Source organism: Pelmatolapia mariae, linkage group LG5 (genome assembly GCF_036321145.2).
Source record: "Pelmatolapia mariae isolate MD_Pm_ZW linkage group LG5, Pm_UMD_F_2, whole genome shotgun sequence".
Taxonomy (NCBI): Eukaryota; Metazoa; Chordata; class Actinopteri; order Cichliformes; family Cichlidae; genus Pelmatolapia; species Pelmatolapia mariae.
The window spans coordinates 29,222,695-29,246,033 of NC_086231.1; the positions used below are offsets into that span (position 1 = coordinate 29,222,695).

The following is a 23,339-nucleotide window of genomic DNA, read 5'->3' on the forward strand; positions in this document are numbered from 1 at the left end:
TTCTTCTGTTTACCGACACCTCTTCAAAATAGTCTAAATGGAAGAGTGTCTGTCACGAAGCCATTCTTAAGAAAGGGAAACGGTTAGAAAAGGCTGAGGAATGCCAGATTACACAAGAACCAGACTGTAAGTCTGTGGCAACAGGTCTGATGGAGTATTGAAGGGAAAATTGTCCCAGGTCGCAATTTCCTTTCACTAATGGCTTTGCAAAAATTGCATAAAAAGCACACACAACAACAAAACCATTATAATCCAGAAACACTTCCTACATTGAAATAAACATCATCACGTCAGCACAGACTGCTACATGTCTCGCCATTACCTGCGGAAACCAGGGCCTTTCAAAGGTGGTAGTATTGAAAGTCATGTTTGGCTTTGTGACTTTCTGTGTAGTTCCTGGGACACTTGAAACTTTGATTGCTCTTTTGAAAATAATTTATTTTCATGCACATGCTGTTTTTCTTTTTGCACAGTAATAACTATTTTTGTATTTACTGCAGTTTTTAAAAATTTGCGTATCTCAAAAATGAAATTATGAAGATACCACAACTTTTTTGCATTTACAGTTTTGATGCATATACCTCTGAAATTTCTGCAAAAAAACTTGTAAAAAAATGTTTTCAATTTCTTTGTAGATTATTGTACTTTTTAGCAGTTTGTGTAGTTACTATGTACTGTACTTAATGTAGTTACTATGGACTTAATTTGGGATATAGCAACTTGAAATGCTCCAAGAAAAATGGCACTACAGCAGAGGTGGTGTTAAGGAGGAGGAGGTTCAGAGGAAGCGGGAGCTTGTTATCATCATGCAGTCATCCGGTCAGAATGAGAATGAACAGTCATCAATCGCTTACAGGTTTCTCATTTTATTTGAATAATCAGTATTGAAGGACACACATGGACCAACTCTGAAAAGAAACAAAGTGTGATTTAAGTCCCTCATTAACTTAAAATAATAAGCGAACTCAGGAGACCCCCCCAAAAAAACCTCACCTCTGCTGCCGCCCCATGTGGGAGTAAAGAAAAAGTGAGCTGTAGGTGAGTGCAGTCATTATATAATGTGTGACACTGAAATTGTGAAATTATTATTTCATCATTATGTTAATATATCACAAGGTTCAGTTATCTTTCCACAAAAATAGAAGCTACTTTTTATTTTTCTTACTCTGAATACATTTCAGAACCTGTACTTTTTTACTTTTACTTGAGTAAAGAAGAAGAATACTTCAACTTTTCCTGGAGTATTTTTAAAAGTAGTATTTGTACTTCTTAAGTACTTCTTAAGTACAGAATGTCTGTACTTTTGCCAACTCAGCAGCATGCAAAAATGTAAAGATAAGCTCTAGTGGACTTGTTCTATGTTGGGCTTAAAGTGTGGAGGCTCTGTCATTCAGCCAACGGTGTCGAGGATCTCGTCAAAATGTAATTATGGACACAGAAAAGGACTGTGAGATTTTGCTATATCATGAAATACCATCTGGAAAGTGTCTAATTGGCAACAGCTTCATTTTCCAGGATGGCAGTGATCCCATACCTCTACCTAAGCATTACTGAAGCAGTTTGGGATCATCTTGACAACCAACAGCCAACACTGAAGGAAGTACCTTGAATATCCTTGAAGAAGCCTGGAGAACTATTCCTGAGCAATATTCAGAAGTCGTTGTAAACTTACTATTGTATTTCCATTTTGCACATGTTAAAATAAATCCCTAGACCTAGTTTCCATTTTATATACAAAACAAAGGGTTAGCTCAGGAATATTGCACAGTATTTACTCTATATATAGTTGGATTTAGCATAAGATGTGAAGACAGTCCAAAAAGTCCTTAAGTCTGCATGATCTCTAATGGTAAACAGGAGACAAATAAAAGTCAGATAAAACTGTTTGAGACATTAACTCAACTAGCTACTTTCAAGTTTTCACTATTTATTTTTGTGTGGCTACTTTGTGATTCAGAAGTGATTGCATGTCAGCATGCAATGTGATTAGTTTCACAGCTGGATGCACCCTCAGTCGTCATGGTTTAAAAAAACAAACAAAAATGGCAACGGTTAAATTATGGAAGTAATATAGTATCATCAGAATTCAACTATTTTTAGACATTGAATTTATAACACTGAATTTTTATCCTCCAAATTTCCCTGCATAAATATTCACCTGCAAAAATTCACCTGCAAAAAATGCAACTGCAAAAATTCACCTGCAAAAAATTTTGCAGGTGAATTTTTGCAAAAAAAAGTACAGGTTCTGAAATGTACAGTCTGAGGAGAAGTTTCCTTTAAAAGTAGCAAAGACATTGCCAATCATTTCTGCTTTCAGCAGCAAACCGCTTTCTGCCATAGAGACATTTGGGCAGCAAGGTTTTATAAAGTCAGATGACACTTGGATAAATGATTCAAACACAGACACTTTATCCATTAGAGTTTTTTCTAGATTTAATTCACTTTTTATTTCAAATTTGTATTTCTATTTTGTTTGTCAGTGATGTCATTGTTGTCACGTTCTGCTTTAGAGTACACCCGTTAATAATACTAAGCACGTGTTTGACTCTTTGGCACAAAAATGTCTTCAAATTTCAAATGTCTCCTATGTTTCAAGCTTTTTAAAACGGATACTTCAGGCAATACTCGATCACCAGCAGGCACGGGGGTGTGTATCACAAAAGGATTCTGCTGCTTGCAATTTATATTTGATACAGCACTGCTAATTTTTTATGGTTACTTTTTGATTCAGAAGTGATAGCATACCAGCGTGCAATGCATACAGAGTGATTCGTTTCACAGTTGAATGCACTCCCGCTTATCATGCTTTAAAAAAACAAAGATGACAACGGTAAAATTCCCGAACTCCATTTTTCAAAACAGCAGTTCATGAACCAGTGTACAGTCTGAGGAGGAGAAGTTTGCCTTGAAAGAACTTTAATGCAGAAAGCAACAATATCATCAATCACTGCTGCTTTGTGCAGCAAACCCCTTTCTGCCAGAGAGACATTTGTATGTATTAACCCTCATGTTGCGTTCATCTCATGTAAAGAATTTTGTGTTCCTGGTCAAAAATGAGTTTTCTTATGTCCCTGAGACGTGCAATCATCTCCAGAACTACAAACTTCACTTGATTCAGTAGAAGCCTACATGTTCCAGGCATAACTTGTCCTGGGATCACATTGTTGCCCATATGTTTATGCCATATTCACAGTGCTTTCTAGGCATGTACTATTTGAAAGGGCAGCGTCCCCTACAAGCCACCAGATGCACATCCACTGTGACGTTTAGACGTGGGATATAGATGAGTGGCTGGCATTCCACACACTTCTTCTAAACCTCTTTTATCATTGGCAATTTTGTTTTGTTGACAACGTCTTGTTCCTGTATCATGGTTGTCAAAGCGAATCACCTGTAACAACATGAAAAATTTCTGGAGTGAGACAGTGACCTGAAAAATTGTCCGACCAGACTCTGCAGACTCTGCAAACTACCAGCAGAATCACTGATTATTGTCTTTGTGGACAAAGTTGTGGAATCTTAGTCTGATCAACTACATTTTTTTAAGGAGGTGAAGCTTTTAAATCGAAACTTGTTTTATTTGTGGTTTCAAATTTTGTCTGGAACAAAACATGAGGGTAAAAAGCGGGTTCCCTGGAAAGACAGGTATATACACGCACACTGCAGAATAAATTTTATAGTTATCTGTGTGGGTGTGGAAAGAAGAGGACTGGGTCTTTCTTCTTTGGTAAAAGTCAGTCCTCACTGAGCTGGACGTACTGAACGAACATCATGCTCTGCTTCTTTCTATTGGTACGTATTACATTTTCTTTTTCTATACAATCCGGTATCTGGTTGAATCTTGTGTGACCTAATGGAGCTCTTCATCTATCGTACACCGTTTGTCAAAATGCTTTTGTAGCCATGTGACAAATGTTATCCAAACACTATTTTTAAGGAAATAAAGATACTTTTGATAATGTTTTCTGACATTTCTTAAAATTGATTTAAAGTTTTTCATGAGTTTTAAAAATCAGTCTGAAGTGTTTTTCTTTATATTAGAGAATGTATTTCTCCAGAATTTCTTGTGTGTGCATCTTATCAGATATAGTTTACCAGCCACAAAGGAAGTTCATTTTCCCACTCACATAAATTACTTATAATTTAAACTCGATTCCTGTTTTGTCTTCCAGGTTTATTATTTGTCAAGTGCAACAAGTTCAGAGCTGCTGAGCCGTCACAGAAGAGCGTGGATTATTGACTCCTTTGAGATTGAGGAGGGCCATCGAGGCCCCTTCCCATATAAGTTGGGCGAGGTGAGAAATTCAACCATAGAAAGCTTCCAATTTTACCTTTAGTTCAACTTATGTTTTGGTGTGAGCCACTTTCTTTGTATTGGCTGTTCAGATGCTTTCATTTTCCATCCATCCATCTTCTTCTGCTTTATCTGGGGCCAGGTCGTGGGGGTAGCAGCCTAAGCAGAGAACCCCAGACCTCCCTCTCCCCAGCCACCTCCTCTAGCTTATCTGGGGAACACCAAGGCGTTCCCAGGGCAGCCGAGAGGTATAATATCTCCAGCGTGTCCTGGGTCTGCACCGGGGCCTCCTCCCGGTGGGACATGCCCAGAACACCTCACCCAGGAGGCGCCCGGGAGGCATCCTTGTCAGATGCCCAAACCACCTAAGCTGGCTCCTTTCGATGTGGAGGAGCAGCGGCTCTACTCTGAGCCCCTCCCGGATGGCTGAACTTCTCACCCTATCTCTAAAGGAGAGGCCAGCCACCCTTCGGAGAAAGCTCATTTCCACCGCTTGTATCCGCGATCTCGTTCTTTTGGTCACTGCCCACAGCTCATAACCATAGGTGAGAGTAGGGACGTAGATTGACCGGTAAATAGAGAGCTTTGCTTTTACGCTCAGCTCTCTTTTCACCACGACGGACCGGTGCAGCGTCTGCACCAATCCATTTGTCGATCTCCGGCTCCCTTCTCCCATCACTCGCGAACAAGACCCCGAGATACTTAAACTCCTCCACTTGGGGCAGGAACTCATCCCCGACCCGGAGTGGGCACTCCACCCTTTTCCGGCTGAGAACCGTGGCCTCAGATTTGGAGGTGCTGATCCTCATTCCCTGCTTCACACTCAGCTGCGAACCGTTCTAGTGCGAGCTGGAGACCATCACCCGATGAAGCCAACAGAACCACATCATCCGCGAAAAGCAGAGATGAGATTCTGAGGTCACCGAAGTGAAAGCCCTGGCTGCGCCTAGAAATCCTGTCCATAAAAATTATGAACAGAATCAGTGACAAAGGGCAGCCCTGGCAGAGCCCATCACCCACCGGGAACGAGTCCGACTTATTGCCGGCAATGCAAACCAAGCTCTTGCAATGGTTGTATGGGGATCGAATGGCCCGTAGGAATGGGCCAGACACCCCATATTCCTGTAGCACCTCCCACAGGACACCCCGAGGGACACGGTCGAATGCCTTCTCCAAGTCCACAAAACACATGTAGACTGGTTGGGCAAACTCCCATGCGCCCTCAAGTATCCTTGAGAGGATAAAGAGCTGGTCCAGTGTTCCGCGACCAGGACAAAAACCGCATTGTTCCTCCTGTATCTCAGGTTCGACTAGCGGATGAACTCTCCTTTCCAGCACCCTGGCATAGGCTTTCCCAGGGAGGCTGAGGAGTGTGATCCCCCTGTAGTTGGAACACACCCTCCCATCCACCTTCTTAAAAATGGGGACCACCACCCCGTTCTGCCAGTCCAGGGGTACTGCCCCTGATCTCCACGCAACATTGTAGAAGCGTGTCAGCCAGGACAGCCCTACAACGTCCAGAGCCTTCAGGAACTTGGGGCTGACCTCATCCACACCAGGGGCTCTGCCACCAAGGAGTTGTTTAACTGCCTCAGTGACCTCGCCCCCGGAAATTGGCGGGTCATCCCCCTCATCCCCAGACTCTGCTTCCTCCTCGGAAGACGTGTCAGTGGGATCAAGGAGGTCCTCGAAGTATTCCTTCCACCGCCCGACAATTTTCTCAGTCGAAGTCAGCAGCGCTCGACCAGCACTATACACAGTGCAGGTAGAGCACCACTTTCCCCTCCTGAGATGCCTGATGGTTTGCCAGAATCTCTTCGAGGCAGTCCGAAAGTCTTTTTCCATGTCCTCTCCGAACTCCTCCCACACCTGAGTTTTTTGCTTCAGCCACTGCCCGAGTCGCATTCCGCTTGGCCTGTCGGTACCTGTCAGCTGTCTCCGAAGTCCCACAGGCTAACCAAGCCCGATAGGACTCCTTCTTCAGCCTGGTGGCTCCCTTCACTTCTGGTGTCCACCATTTGGTCCGGGGGTTACCACCACGACAAGCACCAACCACCTTGTGGCCGCAGCTCAATGCAGCAGCTTCGGCAAAGGAGATGCAGAACATGGTTCATTCGAACTCAGTGTCCCCAGTCTCCCTCAGAATGTTGTTGAAGCTCTGCCGGAGGTGTGCGTTGAAGAGCTCACGGAGGTCAGAAGACCCTTATGAGGAAAACATCAAGGGAACAGTTTACTCTGCCCGGGATAGGGTTACCGGGGCCCCGGGCCTGGCTCCAGGGCGGGGTCCCAGAGGGTGCCCGAGCCTTAGTCCATGGGGTCCGGCTGGGCACAGCCCGAAAAGGGGACATGGGCCCATCCTCCTGCAGGCCCACCACCCGCAGGAGGTGCTGTAGGGGTCGGGTGCATTGTGTGCCGGGCGGCAGCCAGGAGCGGAGGCCCTGGCGGACTGATCCCCAGCTACCAAGACTGCTTTCATTTTCTTGAATATAATCAGAATGGGCATACTTTATTAATCCCTAAGGAAATTTTGTGGGTTGATTATAGATAAGGTGATTAGAAATAATATCAAGAATGTTGACAGGAATATTACAGAGTAGAAAAGAGCGTGTGCAAAAGGAAATAACTATTGCAGTGTTTACAGTGTATGGAGGAGTTGTACAGGGAGATGGCCACAGGCAGGAATGATTTCCTGTGTCGTTCTGTGGTTCTTTTTGGTAATCTCAGTCTCTCACTGAACGTGCTCCTGTGACTAGCCAGCATGTCATGGAGTGGGTGGGAGGTATTAGCCAACATTGTCTTTATCTTGGACAACACTACAGGACTAAAGGGCACTTGTTGTTGTATTAAAAGCTCCAGAAAAAAAAATATTTGAGAAACTCAGCAGCAATGTCACTTTCTAGAAATCATGACCAGTTATTCCAGTTTCCAGTTATAACCAATTAAAAAAAAATCCTTTTTGTGAACAGTTTCATCTTTTATAATGGCATACATTCTTCATTTTTCTTTTTTTGTGCGGCATAAATAGAACAGTGAATTGAGTTTATGGGCGAACTTTAATTTTAATGTAATTACCACAAAATACTTTTGTGGTAATGTTAAGATGTGTTAAGATAAACTGTCTTGACAGTCACATTCCTGTGACACCTGCGTATCATTTTATTTAATCGTGTTTTGCATTATCAAAATTTACCAGCGATGCATTCAAATCATAACTCCAAAATTTGATCTTACAAAAATGTATGTTGTGTTGTAGGTGAATATTGATAGGAAATATCCAATATACTTTGAACTGCAAGGACAAGGGGTGGATGAGGAGCCGACGGAAGTCATCTCCATTGACAAAGAGTTTGCCGTGTTGTACGTCCACAAGGCCGTGGACTATGAGGAGTGGCAAACACTTGAGGTTAGGATCAACACACGTTAAACACCAACATGTAGTGATGCCACAGAATTTCTGTTCATGTAAAATTCTTCACAGTGACAATGAAAATCTGTTATTGTTGAGTAGTTACTATTAATGAGTTTACAGAATAAACATGCTCATACTTATTAACCAAACTATTTATGTGTTCTGTGGGGGGAAAAGATGATTTTTAGATTTTGCTACATTTCTGTCAGGTAATCATAAGGGGTTTTACCTGATTTGATACTTTTGATGTGCAAAAACGCTGAAAACATCTTTGAAACATTTTAAACTTCTTCTCACAGAACTGAAAAAATATCTGTTTTATCATTTCTCACACTACATTCCCAATGTCCATGTATTTAATCATGTTTGTCTTTATATTGTAAGTAACTCTTTTTGATATCTTTTGATGTCTAGCTAAGACTTGAGGCCAGAAAAATGGACAAATCAATTGACACTAGGTTAGGAATTCAGATTTCTATAAAGGACATCAATGACAATCCACCAGGCTTTGACAGGGATCTGTATGAGATTAACCTTCCTCAGGAATCCACACAAGGTAGAAAAAAAATCTATATAAATGCTTCTTGATTTGAATTGAATTACATGCTGATTATTGAATACACCGAGTCATACTTAGTTTGAGTTATTATTTCCCAACAGGCTCCAATCTTTTGAAAGTGCATGCGACCGACATAGACAAGAGCGAAACACTAAACTCAACCTTCCACTATGAAATCAAATCTGTGTCTCCAAATGTTAGAGACACTCAATTCTTCGTTGATGAGTCTGGATACATCTCATTCAAAGGTTGTTTAAATTACGAGGTAAGAGACTCTTTGCTGCAACGTCAGGAGTACAAAACACTTTAAAGATGAGTAAGAAGAACGGTGGTATTTCTTGTTTGGCTAGATCTGTAACTGATAAGACAAAGTAAAACTTACTGCAGTATTTAAATGCGCATGCTAACTTTGACCACTGTCTGATATATGTAAAGATTGTAACAGTGCATGAACAGCTGCATGTGGGTTTTAAGGCTTGTTTGGGTGAGCTACTAAAGTTAGACAAGTTTCCACATAATAAAGAGCATTCCTGTAATACATTCAAATATCACTCAACTTTTCCACAATGGTCTAACTCCTTTGGGAGAAAATGAAGAGGATACACTAGTATGAATACTTTAATACTGTATGAATAAGTGAAAAGTCTTTATTATTTGCTTTTGTTCAGGTGGCTGAAAAGTTTACAATAGTGGTGGAGGCCAAAGACCACGGTGAAGTAGTCAGCCTGTCCAGTTCAACCATTGTTGTTGTTCATGTAGGGAATGGCAACAACCACCTTCCAGTCATCAGCGGTCAAACGGTAGGCAGTCAGTTGGTGTTACAAACTCCAAATAGCACGTGTTTCAGCAGTTTCACACCTGTAATCTGATACTGATGTGTAGTGTATACAGAACTATCAAGTGAAACTTTAATTTTTGATGAACCACTTTAACAGGATGCGCTAAACTGAAAAAATTCAAAGGTTAAAAAAGGAATACATTAACAATAAATCATATTTGAGTTGCATCACAATCTGTTTAAGGCCTAATAAATTCATGTAGTTACCTTGTTACATCTGCCATGGAGGTTATGTTTTTGGTACTGCTCACATTCTTACATTCTGATAGTTTGAAAAGTTTTGAATGAATTCTTATAAATCTTTGTAGGGTATGGGGTCATGTTAACAACATGTAGGACTGACCTTATAAGGATTTAAAATATTACACTGTGTTAAACCTCTGACCTCTTCTTCAAGGTCAATCGAGCGATTTAAAGGTCACAATGACAATCCTGCTACACAGAGGTATTTAGAACTGTTTCTTACTGCCATTCTTTGTACTGACAGCATATAGGGAATATTATTTTCTAAATATCACGTTACTTTGGATCTCTGACCTTTTTTCAAGGGCAAATGAGGTCAAACCTTCATAAAAGGTCTTTTATCTTTAAAACAAAAATTATTTAGATTTAAAATTTGCTGTGTTTTAGGAAATGATATTGGTATATCGGTATCCTGAATATCACATCTTAGTTTGTATCTAAATATCATTCAATTGACCTCTGACCTCACTGTCATGTTCACTGGAGTACACCCAAATGCAGAACTCAAGGTTTTCACAGTTAGTTCATGTTTATTTACAGTGAAATAACCACAAAGTGCTATATACAAATGTGTGATTGGGGGATGGGGCTCCAGGGGTCCAGGGGAAAGGGGAGGTCTGCACAGTGAAAAGAGACCAATGTTAGAATCGAGAGATGAAAACAACAGGAGAAAAAAAACATTTTCACGGGAGCCAGGGCTTCACTAACTAGAGAGTGCAACGATCCAGCAAAGACTGCCAGGTGAGCACATGAGTCACAGGTAAGCTCATTTCAGGCAGGTGCGTGTAGCCTAAGGCGGGAAGCCACAGTGAGTACCACACTGTAATATGAAAAAAAACAAACAGAAAGCAAGAGGAGGGAGAGAGAAAGAGAAAGAGAAAGAAAACAAACCTCAGCAAAGAGCTGGGGAGAACAGAAGGAACAATAACATTCACACGGGGTTTTCTTTCAAGTTAACCCTAAACTGTGTTCTATCTTTAAACAAAGTTTTGTCCAGAGAAAGTGAATGAGCTGCCTAGTTAGTCAGAAATATACTGTAGTTTAATATTATATAATAAGCTCAAGTTATTCCTCTCCAATAATTTAGAAATCAGTCCCTATTATGCATTAGAATCAGAGAAACATTAATCCCAGAGGGAAACTGAGTTGTCATAGCAGCAAATATACAATAAGAAACAAGCACTCATACATAATGAGTGTAGAAACAGAGTTATGACAGATAAATATAGGTATAAATATAAATATACATATAAATATAAAAGGACAAGTATGTCATGGTGTACAAAAGTGGCAGGGTGCATTGAGGTGTGATTAATTCTGTTCCACATGTTTGAATCTGACCCAAGTGGATGAACTAAACAAGCTGATAGCAGCAGACAGGGGAGGGTCAGGATCTGTTTCTACCTACTCCTACATAATTTTTGTGTAATCAAAGTAAACATCTGTCTTGCTAACCTTATCTGATTGTCTTAGCTTATGTCACAATTAGACGTTATTAGTACAGTTAGAGGCGCTCGAGTGCTGCCAAAGCAGTAGTTTGTCACATATTACCTGTAGTGTTTAAGGCGCTCAGGTATTGATGCAACCAGCCAGTACGCTGCCTATCTATTGATCTCACCAGATGGTGTCAACTCTTAGACATTAGTAGTATTTATTTCATTTGAATGTTGATAACAAGTAACTCCATATGTATAAGGCGAGAGTTCAGGTTCACTGTTACACGCTAACTAACCGTGAGATTCTTAAGGCATTAACTTTTTAGTACAAAAAAGCTATTCGTGCGATCACTCTGCAGATAAAAGCCGCCATGGCTCATTTTGCTGCAGTACAAACTTCTATTAATAAGAACAAAGAAAACAAAATGAATATATATGTGATGGACCGAGCAGTGAAAGAAACTTAGGCACAGGTTAAAGTCCAAAGAAATGATTTTTTATTTAACCCAAAAAACATAATTGGTTAAATCATGCAAAAAGAATCAAAATCTTGGGCCCATAAAAGAGGTCAAAATAACAGAACTCTACTCAAAGTTGACAACACTACTGATAACTCAAACAAACTGACCTGACTTAACGAGACAAAGGGGAAATTTAAATAGTGGCTGATCAGCCCACAAAAAACACGAGAAGGGGTAAAACACACAAAACCTAACTAAACCAAACATAATGAACTCCAATTCCCCCCCATGGTCCCGAGTTATGGCATGAACCAATTAGCAGTCTTCCTTTAAAGCTCGCTCCGCCCCTTTTCCACCTCTTGGCTCCCTAATGGGAGACCTGTCATGATGCCAGGTCTCTCTTGAAAATGAGATTTTTAATCTCAATGAGATTTTTTTTTACCTGGATAAATAAAGGACAAATAAATTAATTAATCAAGGGACTGGAACAGCTGCAACTAAGGTAACTCAGAAAACAAAAGATTAATCATACATAACAGTGTAAACTAAAATGTGCGCACTTATTTTAGAATGCAGTGTTATGTGGATATGTGAATTAATTCTAAACCAAAACCAGTTATTTATTGTCCTGTAAATTAATTCCTATATTTAAAGAAAGACAAATGTGAATGCAATGTTACTTATAAGCCTCTACACTAACGTGGTGGATATTACCACTGTGTGGCTGTAAGGGCAGCCATCACACACTCCCCCTCTTCAGACCTCTCCCTGGGACAGCGAGAGAGACAGTCTGCAGTGCAGTTATCTTTGCCAGGAATGTGGTTGATGGTGAACCGGAATGGCTGGATTGCAAGGTACCATCGCGTGATCCTTCCATTGGTGTACTTCTTTCTAGAGGACCAACAATGTCCATTTCTAGCCGTTCAAATGGAGTGCTGATAATTGGTAGAGACTGGAGAGGAGCTCTGGAGGGGATTTTAAGAGAAGACTTCTGGCACTGAGGGCAGCTTTTACAGAACAGTGTCACATCTGAGCGCATTCCAGGCCAATGAAAATATTTTCTAATGCGGGCCATGGTTTTGTGCTTTCCCAAATGGCCAGCCCATGGAATGGAGTGTCCCAAGGAGAGCACTACCTTCTGGACTGCTCTAGGAACCACCAACTGTAATGCTGAACCCTGCTGGCGATACAGAATGCCATCTTTCAGTAGAAATTCCCCCTTGCTGCTCAAATCTTGCTTAGTTCCTTGATTCCTCTCTGCAGCTTTCTGGAACAGAGATGTTAGAGATGGATTGTCATGTTGCATTTCAATAATATTAACAGGGATTTTAAAACCCAAAGGTAACTCAGGCTCTGTGCTAGGAGCTGGTCGAACAGCAGTATGTAGAAACTTCTCTTGCCTTCTCTGTCTACGTGACTTACGAGACTTCCCGGGTGCAGTCTATGTCCGCATCATAGAAGGGCAAGGCACGGAGTGGGTGTAGGGATTCCTTTCTTCTTAGCTTGAGCTCTTGTTACTGCAACATTGCATGTATGACTAGGATTCAGCAGGTCAAACAACACAGGCAGATCTCGACCCAGCAATACTGGAAATGGCAGATTCTCTGCAACACCAATATTTAGAATATACGTTTGTCCTTGTACCTTGATGTACAGATCTGCTGTTGGATATGACCTCTCATCTCCATGAATGCAGCGAACAGGGATTGTCTCCACATTATTAACTTTATTTGCGGGAACAAAGTCTTGGTGCACAAGAGTCTGAGTACTTCCTGAGTCAACAAGGGCCTTTAATGGTTTCCCATCAACCTCAACTAAGGTCATTTTGAAACCATTCTCAAACTCCACTTTAGGCTCCACACTTTGTCGGGGCACAAAACACATCTGAGTTATTTTTGTAGAATTCTTCGGGCACATCGGTTTTGTATGGCCCTCCATCCCACACAAATAACAAATTACAGTCTTAGGTGGGGGTCTTGACGGCATATTGACAGACTGGCTCTTTGGAGGTTTACTCACCCCTGCTTTCTGGTAGTGAGGGACAGACTTTGAAACATCTCTCATTTTCCATGCTGTGTGGCTCCATGGCTGTCCTTTTCTCCGTGCCGCCACAAACACATCAGCCAGTTCTGCAGCCGCCACAGCAGAGTTTGGGTTGCATTCTTTAATCCATATCTGTAACTCAGGAGACAGCATTCTCAAGTATTGTTCTAAAATTAATATTTCACCAACCTCATGCACCGTTTTTCCTTTTGGCTTTACCCACTTCTCATATAACTCTTTCAATCTTGCATATAGTTCTTTTGGATTCTCATCAGGTTTTACCTCCAGTGAACGGAATCTCAGTCTATATGTCTCAGGATTGATGTCATATTTTTGAAGGATAGCTGCTTTAACTTTGTCATAGTCTAGAGAGTCATCCATATCCATATGAACATACACACCTCTAGCTTTGCCAGTGAGTAAAGGAATCAGATGAAAAACCCAGTCCATTTTTTGCCACCGGCAAACTACAGCCATGCGTTCAAATGTTGTTAAAAGATGTTCAATATCATCCTCCTCTGTCAATTTCTCCAGCCTGGGTTCATAAAAGCGAGACTGACCTGATTGAGGATGTATTTGCTCATTACTGGAGCCAGCACAGGGAGGATCCTCCTCTTCAAAGGACTCTACCTCTGGTTGTTGAGGTTCCTCCATTTGAGGCTCAGAGACCTCCATTTGAGGCTCAGGGACCAGGGAGGTACGAGCTTGCACTTCTACCTGCAACAGCTGAAACTGATGTTGCAGTGCTCTAAAGCACTGTTCCTGGCGGGTAAACTCCTCCCTTCTTCTTGCTTCCTGGGCCTCCTGCTGACCCATATGAGAACGAAGGATGGAAATCAGTTCTGACATTGTCGGCTCCTTACCTTGGCTGTCAGTGCTATCCACCCCTCCAGAGGCTCCATTTTCCTCTTCTCCTTCTTCTTGCTCTACCACTCCAACCGGCTGGTTTTGACAATCTCCTTTTGCTCCTCTGCCATTCCTTCCCATTCTGTGCATGGCTTGATAAGTGAAGGGGGGAAAAAAGAAAAAAAAAATCCTGTGCCTTCAACTGCTGATCCCACTGCTGCCACCACTTGTGATGGACCGAGCAGTGAAGGAAACTTAGGCACAGGTTAAAGTCCAAAAAAATGATTTTTTATTTAACCCAAAAAACATAATTGGTTAAATCATGCAAAAAGAATCAAAATCTTGGGCCCATAAAAGAGGTCAAAATAACAGAACTCTACTCAAAGTTGACAACACTACTGATAACTCAAACAAACTGACCTAACTTAACGAGACAAAGGGGAAATTTAAATAGTGGCTGATCAGCCCACAAAAACACGAGAAGGGGTAAAACACACAAAACCTAACTAAACCAAACATAATGAACTCCAATTCCCCCCCATGGTCCCGAGTTATGGCATGAACCAATTAGCAGTCTTCCTTTAAAGCTCGCTCCGCCCCTTTTCCACCTCTTGGCTCCTTAATCAAGGGACTGGAACAGCTGCAACTAAGGTAACTCAGAAAACAAAAGATTAATCATACATAACAGTGTAAACTAAAATGTGCGCACTTATTTTAGAATGCAGTGTTATGTGGATATGTGAATTAATTCTAAACCAAAACCAGTTATTTATTGTCCTGTAAATTAATTCCTATATTTAAAGAAAGACAAATGTGAATGCAATGTTACTTATAAGCCTCTACACTAACGTGGTGGATATTACCACTGTGTGGCTGTAAGGGCAGCCATCACAATATACAAAATATAATACTATTCCCTTAAAACTGCTCAGAGTGGCTTCTTCTTCTTCTTATTAACCGTACTTCATGTAACCAGCAAGTAATTATTTTATAAAATGATTATTTATTACAAAGACTATAACCATTGTTAATAGACCACACTGACTCTATGACTGCATAAATAATAACATCAGCAAAGATAAAGAAGGGCAAATGTATATATTTCAAAATTGTGTACTATCACTGGAAAGTTCTTCTACAGGTTTATACACTCTGTATTCAAACAACAGGGCACTGGTAAAGTGAAGGAGCTTGAGACTGGGGTCTCTCCTCTGAGGCTGCACGTGACAGACAAAGACACCCCTCACACCTTGGGATGGAGAGCCAGATACACCGTACATGGTGATGAGGGAGAGAACTTCAAGATACTAACAGACTCAGAGACTAATGATGGGATCCTGACAGTAGTTGAAGTAAGTGGAGTTTGACTACATGCCATACATTACAATGACACCCACAGTTTCTCTGTAAGTACTTTCTCAACTTCTCTGTAATTAATATATATTTGTCAAACCTGCTTTTGAGGCTAACAAAGATTGTCCTCTTATATAATGATGCTGACAATATTTTTTGGATTTCACAAATGATAATTTACTGATTTTTTTCAGCCTTTAGACTTTGAGAATAGGGCACAGATGGAGCTGTTGATCTCAGTGGAAAACGAGGCACCGTATTACTCCTGTGAAGTAAAAGAGAGGACGCCCTCAGGCCTCTGGAAAGTTGACACCATTAAAGGCCATGATCCCTCTGGTGCAGCTGAACCTCAGTCTGTAAAAGTCACCATTGATGTGGAGGATACCAATGACCCTCCTGAGTTCAACGTGACCCTGAACGAGGTCGCAGTGATGGAGAACGTACCGGCTGGAACCTGGGTTGATAAAGTCACGGCTGTGGATCCTGACTCCAGTCATGCAAAAGACTTTCTGTAAGGGATTGTTTTACAGTTTCTTAATTCGGTGCAATTCTCACATGAGAAAAGTCATTATCTAAACTCTCAAAAAATCAGGACCACAATCTCCTTTCCATGTGTTGGGGAAAAAAAGGCAGCTGATAACCTAAAGACACTTCAAATGGCAACAGACTCATGGCAGAGGAGGTGAGCGTGCTGTGTGCATACTTGACCCAACTGACCTGAGAGCTCCAGGACGCAGGATTTTGAGATGTGACACACAGGAGGGCAGTGTCAAGCGCTTGGATTGCTCACTCATTTTGGACGTTAGAATGTGGATGAAAATCTGAGGTTTAGCTGAATTGTGCCCCTAGTGCTTTAAAAAAGTTGGCACAAGGTCAAAAAAAATGTCGGCTGGAAAACCATGAAGACTGAAAACGTGGTTAACCAATACCTGTGCGGTCTCAGAGGTGTAGGGAAGTTTCGGAAGTTCTATGAAGTGGGCTGCTTTAGACTACCAATCATGGTTAGAATGGTGGTGTTGCCCTCAGAGGGGGATAAATCATTAACGAAATCTACCACGATATGAGGACAGGGGTGGCCAGTTAAGGGCAATGGGAGCAGGCGGGGAGGCAGGAGGCTGAGAGTGGGATTTACCGTGGATGCAAACCGAGCAGGCTAAGATGAATTTGCGAGCATCCTTATTTAAGGTGGGCCACCAAAAGCTTTGCCTAAATAAGAAAACTCTTCATGAAGCACTAGGGTGGCAGGCGAGTTTGTAGGCATGCACACATTGTAAAACCTGGGACCTAGCAGCTGGTGGAACAAAGGTGCGATTGGGCGGATCCGTGCCAGGATCAGGCTCGCTAAGATGGGCTCACTTTACCTGGGCCATTATTTCACAAGTCAACATTCCCACTACTACGCAAGAGGGAGGCAGAATTGTCGCAGACATTGACGTGCTGTGCTCTACTGGTCTCTGGCACAAACTAGTGTGAGAGGGAGTCAGGCTTTTAAAGTCACTTTTCTGCTTTGACAAAAATTTTGTTTTCTAACTTGGGCTGCAGGACTCGCCTGACATGGACCTTGTGTTGCTGCAAATACCTGGAAAAATAAGAGTAGGGAAAGTTACTGTTCTGCTGTAATAATTGCACCAAATTGACTGAGAAAAATTGTAATTAACATTAACTGAAGGTTGATCTGAAGCTGTTCAGTTCTGTCTAAGTGCACTGAATCTGTCCACAGTTACAAGATAGGAAATGATCCTGCTGGCTGGGTGACGGTGGATCCCCTCACAGGAAACATCACAATGATAAAGACACCCGACAGAGAATCTCCACATGTTGTTAACGGCACCTACACCATCTTAGTGTATGCAGTTGACAAAGGTAAACACACACTCTGACTTTTAAAAAAACAAACAAAAAAAATCTCAAAAACAGCTTCTTCTGTTTTTGTTACTACATTTATTGCATCTTGGACAGGTATACCACCAATGACAGGAACAGCTACACTACATATCCACGTGTCTGACCAGAATGACAACGTGCCACAGCTAACAGTGGACAGCCTGGATGTGTGTGTGTCTGATGCCCCCACAACCACCAACATCGAGGCCTTTGACCCAGATGAAGCACCTTATGGAGGGCCTTTCACTTTTGAACTGTTGGGAAATGTTGAAGGAAAATGGAGACTGAATCCTGGTTATGGTAGAAACATCCTTCGTGTATTTAGTGACATATTACAGAAAAACAAGCACAAAAGCCAAGATTCCTAAAGTATCCTATCATTTTGTGATCATTTCTTCAAGGTTACACAGCTGGTCTGGTGAAGGAGCCCGGTGTGTACCCTGGTCAACACATGATTCATCTAAAGATCTCCGACATGCAGGGAGCATTTAAAGTTTACAACCTCAGTGTGACTGCATGTGGCTGCACTGTGACACCAAACTGTCGAATTCGCCAGAACTCTGAAATAACAGTTGGCCCTTATGCTTTATGCATAATAATTTCTTCACTCTTACTGCTTCTGTGTAAGAAACACACTGCTTACTTTAGTGTAGGAGAACTGTGATATGTGTGCTAACATCTCTAAGAACCCAGCATAAGTTTTATTTTACTCTTTGACAGTTCTGCTGCTGATGGCATTCAGCATCTCGACCAAAAGAAAGTTCGTCACTATGGAGCCTGAAGATTGTTCTGGAGGAATCCTCCTCCAGTCAAACACTGAGGCACCAGGAGACAAGTGCAAGGTCACTGTTTAGAACATTTGCCACCATGCCAGTGACCCATTTTAAGGCAAATATCAGTAAACCATTTCTTTTTCTTTAAAGATTCCTGTCACTTTTATGGAAGAACCTGTTTGTATGGAGCAATATAATCAATCTAATTTCCGTATTCCACTGAATGGGCTGAGAAATGGAAGACATTCAGCAAGGGTGACTTTTGGCAGTTTTCACAGCTTACACTCACAACCTAGGGTAGGTCATTCTTCCATGGAGCATGTACTTTTGTGAAGCATCGCTTGAGAGTGTGATGAACAGAATCCTCTAGAGTTCAACTCCTGGTCTTGTTACCCTTTTCAACAGGAAATGAAGCAGAGCTTCATCCACTCACTACGTGAAAATTTAAGAAGAGAAAGCCTGTCCCACCATTCCAGCTACACTGGGACCCAGGTTGTAAACACCCACTGAAAATCGAGGATGTCTTACAAATGGATCTTAAAATAATAACTATATCTTTGTGTTCTTCAAATTTCAGTCAAACTGGACCTCTGGCTGTGACAGCAGCAGTCAGGTAGAACACCAGACATTTGTGTTTGTAATTTTTACTTTGAAGTCAGAAATAATGAAATGTGTGAACTTTTTGTGTGCAGTTTGAAGACATGGGCAATATGAACGTCCTCCAATCACAAAACGTGAGCTGTGCTACGGAGTCTAATGACATGCAGCTTCATCAGGTTGGTAGTCTTAAGTATGTCACATCTCCTATGTTGCGTTATTAAAGATGTATGAGCTTGTACTATTAAAAAAATCACTGTAGGCATATTTGCCTTTGACATGTTCCACCTTTTCCAGAAGCTAACCTTGTTCCAGGAGAAAGAAGGGGACTCACTGGATGATGAGCTTCACATCTATGCAGAGGAGGGGAACTCAGACACCACCTCAGAGCTGGAAGCAATCAGTATTTCTGAAGAGGGTTCATTTCAGGACGCACTGGAAGATCTGGGTCCAAAGTTTCACCAACTGGCTTCTATATGCATGACAGCCAAGCACACCACTTTATGATCATTTCTTCAAGGTTACACAGCTGGTCTGGTGAAGGAGCCCAGAGTGCGCCCTGGTCAGCATACAATTCATCTAAAGATCTCTGACATACATGGAGCATTTGATGTTTGCAACCACAGTGTGACTCCGTGTGGCTGCACTGTGACACCAAACTGTTGAATTCGCCAAAACTCTGAAATAAACGTTGGCCCCTATACTTAATGCATGACAGTTTCTTCACTCTTACTACTTATATGTAAGGAAAATGGCATTTGCGTCACCATAGGAGCGTTGTGATATACACTACCACTCAAAAGTTTGGACACACCTTCTCACTTAATGGTTTTTCTTTATTTAATGACTATTTACTTTGCAGCTTCTCACTGAAGGCATCAAAACTATGAATGAACACATACAGAAATATGTAGCGAACAAAAAGTGTGAAATAACTCAAAACATATTTTAGATTTTAGATTGATTTTAGATAGATGAAATAACCACCCTCATCCCAAACCATCTTGGTTGAGTTTAGGTCAGGTGACTGTGGAGGCCAGGCCATTTGGCACAGCACTCCATCACTCTCCTTCTTGGTCAAATAGCCTTTACACAACCTGGAGGTGTGTTTGGGGTCATTGTCAATTGAAAAAAAAATTATGATCCAACTAAACCGAACTGGATGGTATGGCATGTCGCTGCAGGAGCCCACGGTGGGAACCATGCATGTGGATTCTGAAATGCACCATTCTACACAAGGAGAAAAATACTTTTGTCCATCCATCCATCCATCCTCTTCCACTTATCTGGTCCAGGTCACTGGGGCAGCAGTGTTGGTTTCTTTTCTCTACGTCTTTCTTCATATATCAGATAACCTGAAATCTAATATCCACTGACAATGACGGCACCCACGAGGCAGAACAGCAGAGAGTTGTTTTTATTTCTTTGTAACTTTAAGACTAGAGCTGAATAAAGATGATTTTTTTGTGTGCAGTTTGAGGATTTGGGCCTTAGGAACTAGTTCCACAAAGTCATTTAAGATAAGATAACAGATAAGATCACCTTTATTAGTCCCACACGTGGGAAATTTGTTAATTTGTCCTCAAGCTGCCTCATAAGGTTGGTAATCTCTTTAGTATGCCATGTCTGCTACACTGCATTACTATCATTTCCTCCCAGAGTAGTTAGTTAGATCATTGTGCCCAAAATTATTATTAGATTATTGTATTACAGGTATAGTCTTTGCTCATTATATGAAAACTGAGTAATTTATGTGATTCTTGCAAGAAATCTGCTGTCATTCACACAAACAAGTCTTAAAACCCAGATGCACTATTTTATTGCATGCACTGTTAAAACATGCATGCATGAGACAGTGCTCAAAGCAAGCGTGTGCATTTGCTTTCTGCAGTAAGTTGAAATTTGTTTTGCATATTTTTCACGCTTAAATGTGTCAGTCCTGTGTGGAAAAAGTAATTGCCTCCTAAATATAACTGGTTGAGCCACTGTTGGCAGAAAATGCAACTGCAATCAAGCATTTGTGATAACTTTCAACGAGTCTTGTACGTTACTGTGAAGGAATTTGGCCCCTGCATTCAGCCACACTACATGGTTTTTGAACATGAACAATGCTTTTTAAGGTCATGCTAAAGCCTCTAAATCTGCTTTGACCAGACTACACCATAACCTTGATTTTGTTTTGTTCTTTGTGCCATTAGGAGAACTTGCTGGTGTGTTTTGAATCATTGTCCTGCTGCATAACTGAAGTTATGTGCACATGAGCTTTAGGGCATAAACTGATGTCCGTACATTCTCCTTCAGGAGTTTCAGGTAGAGAGCAGAACTCATGTATGATGTAAACAGAATTGGTCCTAGTACGGAGCCTTTGTGTGTGAAGAGGACTCTCCATTTACATGAACAAATTAGAGTATATTAGATAGATATGATTCAAACCATTGCAGCGTAGTACGTTTAATTCCTACGACATGCTCTAATGTCTAATGTCTATAGTCAATAGTATCAAACACTGCACTGAGGTCCTGCAGAAAAAGAACAGAGATGAATCCACTGTCTGAGGTGATAATAAGATCATTTATAACCATCTCTAATGCCGTTTCTGTACTGTGATGAGCTCTGAAGTTAACTCAGAAGGATCAACCAGCAAAAAAGAGTAAATACCAATGGTTTTGACCTGTACCTTATGATATGTCTGTGAGATATCTTGATGAATGCTCAATCATCCAGGTAGGAAAATCCCCAAAAGATGATTCTGTTCATCTGGACGTTACCAGTAGGAGAAATATTTTGTCACTGAGTGGTGAAATGTCACTTTATTCAGTACAGCACTGTTAATTTTATGTGACCTCTTTGTGATTAAGAGGTTAATAGTGTGCAGTGTGATTAGTTTCAAAGCTGGATCCAACCTCAGCATGTCAGAGGGCTGTGGCGGCAGACCTTGTGTTAATACTGTGGACCAAAAAAGAAGACGCTCGAAGCAGGAAATGAACAAAAAGATGAGCCATTTATTGAGGCTGACAAAAACATGCAAAACAAAGGGCAAAAGGGAACTGAGACGAAACTAAGAATAACCTAAACTGGGAAAACTAAAACTAAACACTAAGAACATGGAACATGAAAACCTGGGCTTGGGAAAGAAAACCTGAAACATGAACTATTGATAAGCATGATAAGCAGATGACCTGACGATGAACAAAGGCTAAACCACAAAATATATACAAGGGAAGTGGAAACACATGGGGAACACAGCTGGGATGAATAGACATAATGACACAGAGGAAGCAAAACTAAACACACTGAACATAGGAGGAGAGACTGTCAAAATAAATCAGGACTCACACTGAAACACAGACTATGACACATGGTTTGACACGGGGCCGGAGGAAAGAAGCAGGCATGGGGATGAGACAGACAGAAGAGACAGGGAGGGTGAGAGACATGACGGGCTGGCGAGAACACACATGACAGACAGGGGAGACATGGAATGAAACACAAGGAGGGGAACATGGGAACAGGAAAACAGAGATGAAACACAAGGGCATGACTAGGACCTGGAGAGAGAGGGATTAAGAGACACTGAGGAGTTTAGGGACTCTAACATGGGACACAGGGATAAGACAAGAAAACATGAACCTGAAATTACAAATAAACTCTGGGACATGAAAAGGACTAAATTCAATACTAAATTGTCAAAAACTAAATGGGCGACCGTGGCTCAGCAGGTTGGGAAGCTCATCTTGTAACTGGAAGGTTGCTGGTTTGATCCCTAGCTCTGTCTGTCTTGGTCGTCGTGTCCTTGGGCAAGACACTTCACCTACCGCCTACTGGTGATGGCCAGCCAGTCTGCCCCAGGGCAGCTGTGGCTACAACTGTAGCTTGCCTCCACCAGTGTGTGAATGTGAGAGTGAATGAATAGTGGAATTGTAAAGCACTTTGAGGGTCTGGAAAACCACTATATAAATGCAATCCATCATTATCATTATAACACAAAGAATCACAAACATACAATAAACTCAAAATGCTGGGTCAAATGACCCAGAACTGTGACACGGCATGTCTGGTTTTTAAAAAATCCAAGACTCAGAATGCTCAACTCAGTTTGTTTTCAAAAGGAGTTCATAAATCAGTGTGGAGTGTGAGGAATACAAGTTTCCTCTAAAAGCAGCAAAGACATTACAAATCATTCCTTTCTGCTGTAGAAACATTTGAGCATTAAGGTTTGAAAAAGTCAGATGACAGTCTGAAAAGTGAAAAAGTCCACTGAGAGAGAATGCTGAAGTGGATGACTGACTGAAAAACCCGACTTTTACTTTTAGACTGAGTTTGTTCTAGATTTAATTCACATTTAATTTCCAGTTTTTCAGCCTGTTTTACATTTCAGTGTTATCATTGTTGTCATGTTCTGTTTTAATAACACCAAGTACGTGTTTGACTCTTTGGCACAAAGCCGTGAGGTCAAATGTCTCACATAGACCAGAAACCGTGGATGGACAGATCGATCCGCGCTGCAGTAAACGCCAGGACCGCCACCTACAACGCGGGTCTCGCCACTGGCGATATGAGCGCCTACAAAGCGGCCTCATATGGCGTGCGGCGCGCGGTG

General features: G+C 41.5%; 1 protein-coding gene across 1 annotated transcript; it reads left to right on the forward strand.

The window, feature by feature from the left end:
- The first annotated feature begins 3,774 nt into the window (after positions 1-3,774).
- On the forward strand, positions 3,775-19,246 carry LOC134628250 (cadherin-like protein 26). The gene is made up of 14 exons (XM_063475017.1): positions 3,775-3,795; positions 4,176-4,298; positions 7,551-7,700; positions 8,121-8,262; positions 8,367-8,530; positions 8,934-9,065; positions 15,302-15,484; positions 15,680-15,996; positions 17,206-17,348; positions 17,445-17,669; positions 17,771-17,992; positions 18,090-18,211; positions 18,835-18,918; positions 19,037-19,246. The coding sequence occupies exons 1-14, from the start codon at positions 3,775-3,777 to the stop codon at positions 19,244-19,246; spliced, it is 2,238 nt and encodes a 745-aa protein (XP_063331087.1).
- Positions 19,247-23,339: the final 4,093 nt, after the last annotated feature.

Coding starts and splice junctions, on each gene's coding strand:
- LOC134628250 (XM_063475017.1), top strand. CDS start 3,775: ATGCTCTGCTTCTTTCTATTG. Junction 8,531..8,933: donor AAGGTTGTTTAAATTACGAG/GTAAGAGACTCT, acceptor GCTTTTGTTCAG/GTGGCTGAAAAGTTTACAAT. Junction 18,919..19,036: donor ATGACATGCAGCTTCATCAG/GTTGGTAGTCTT, acceptor CACCTTTTCCAG/AAGCTAACCTTGTTCCAGGA.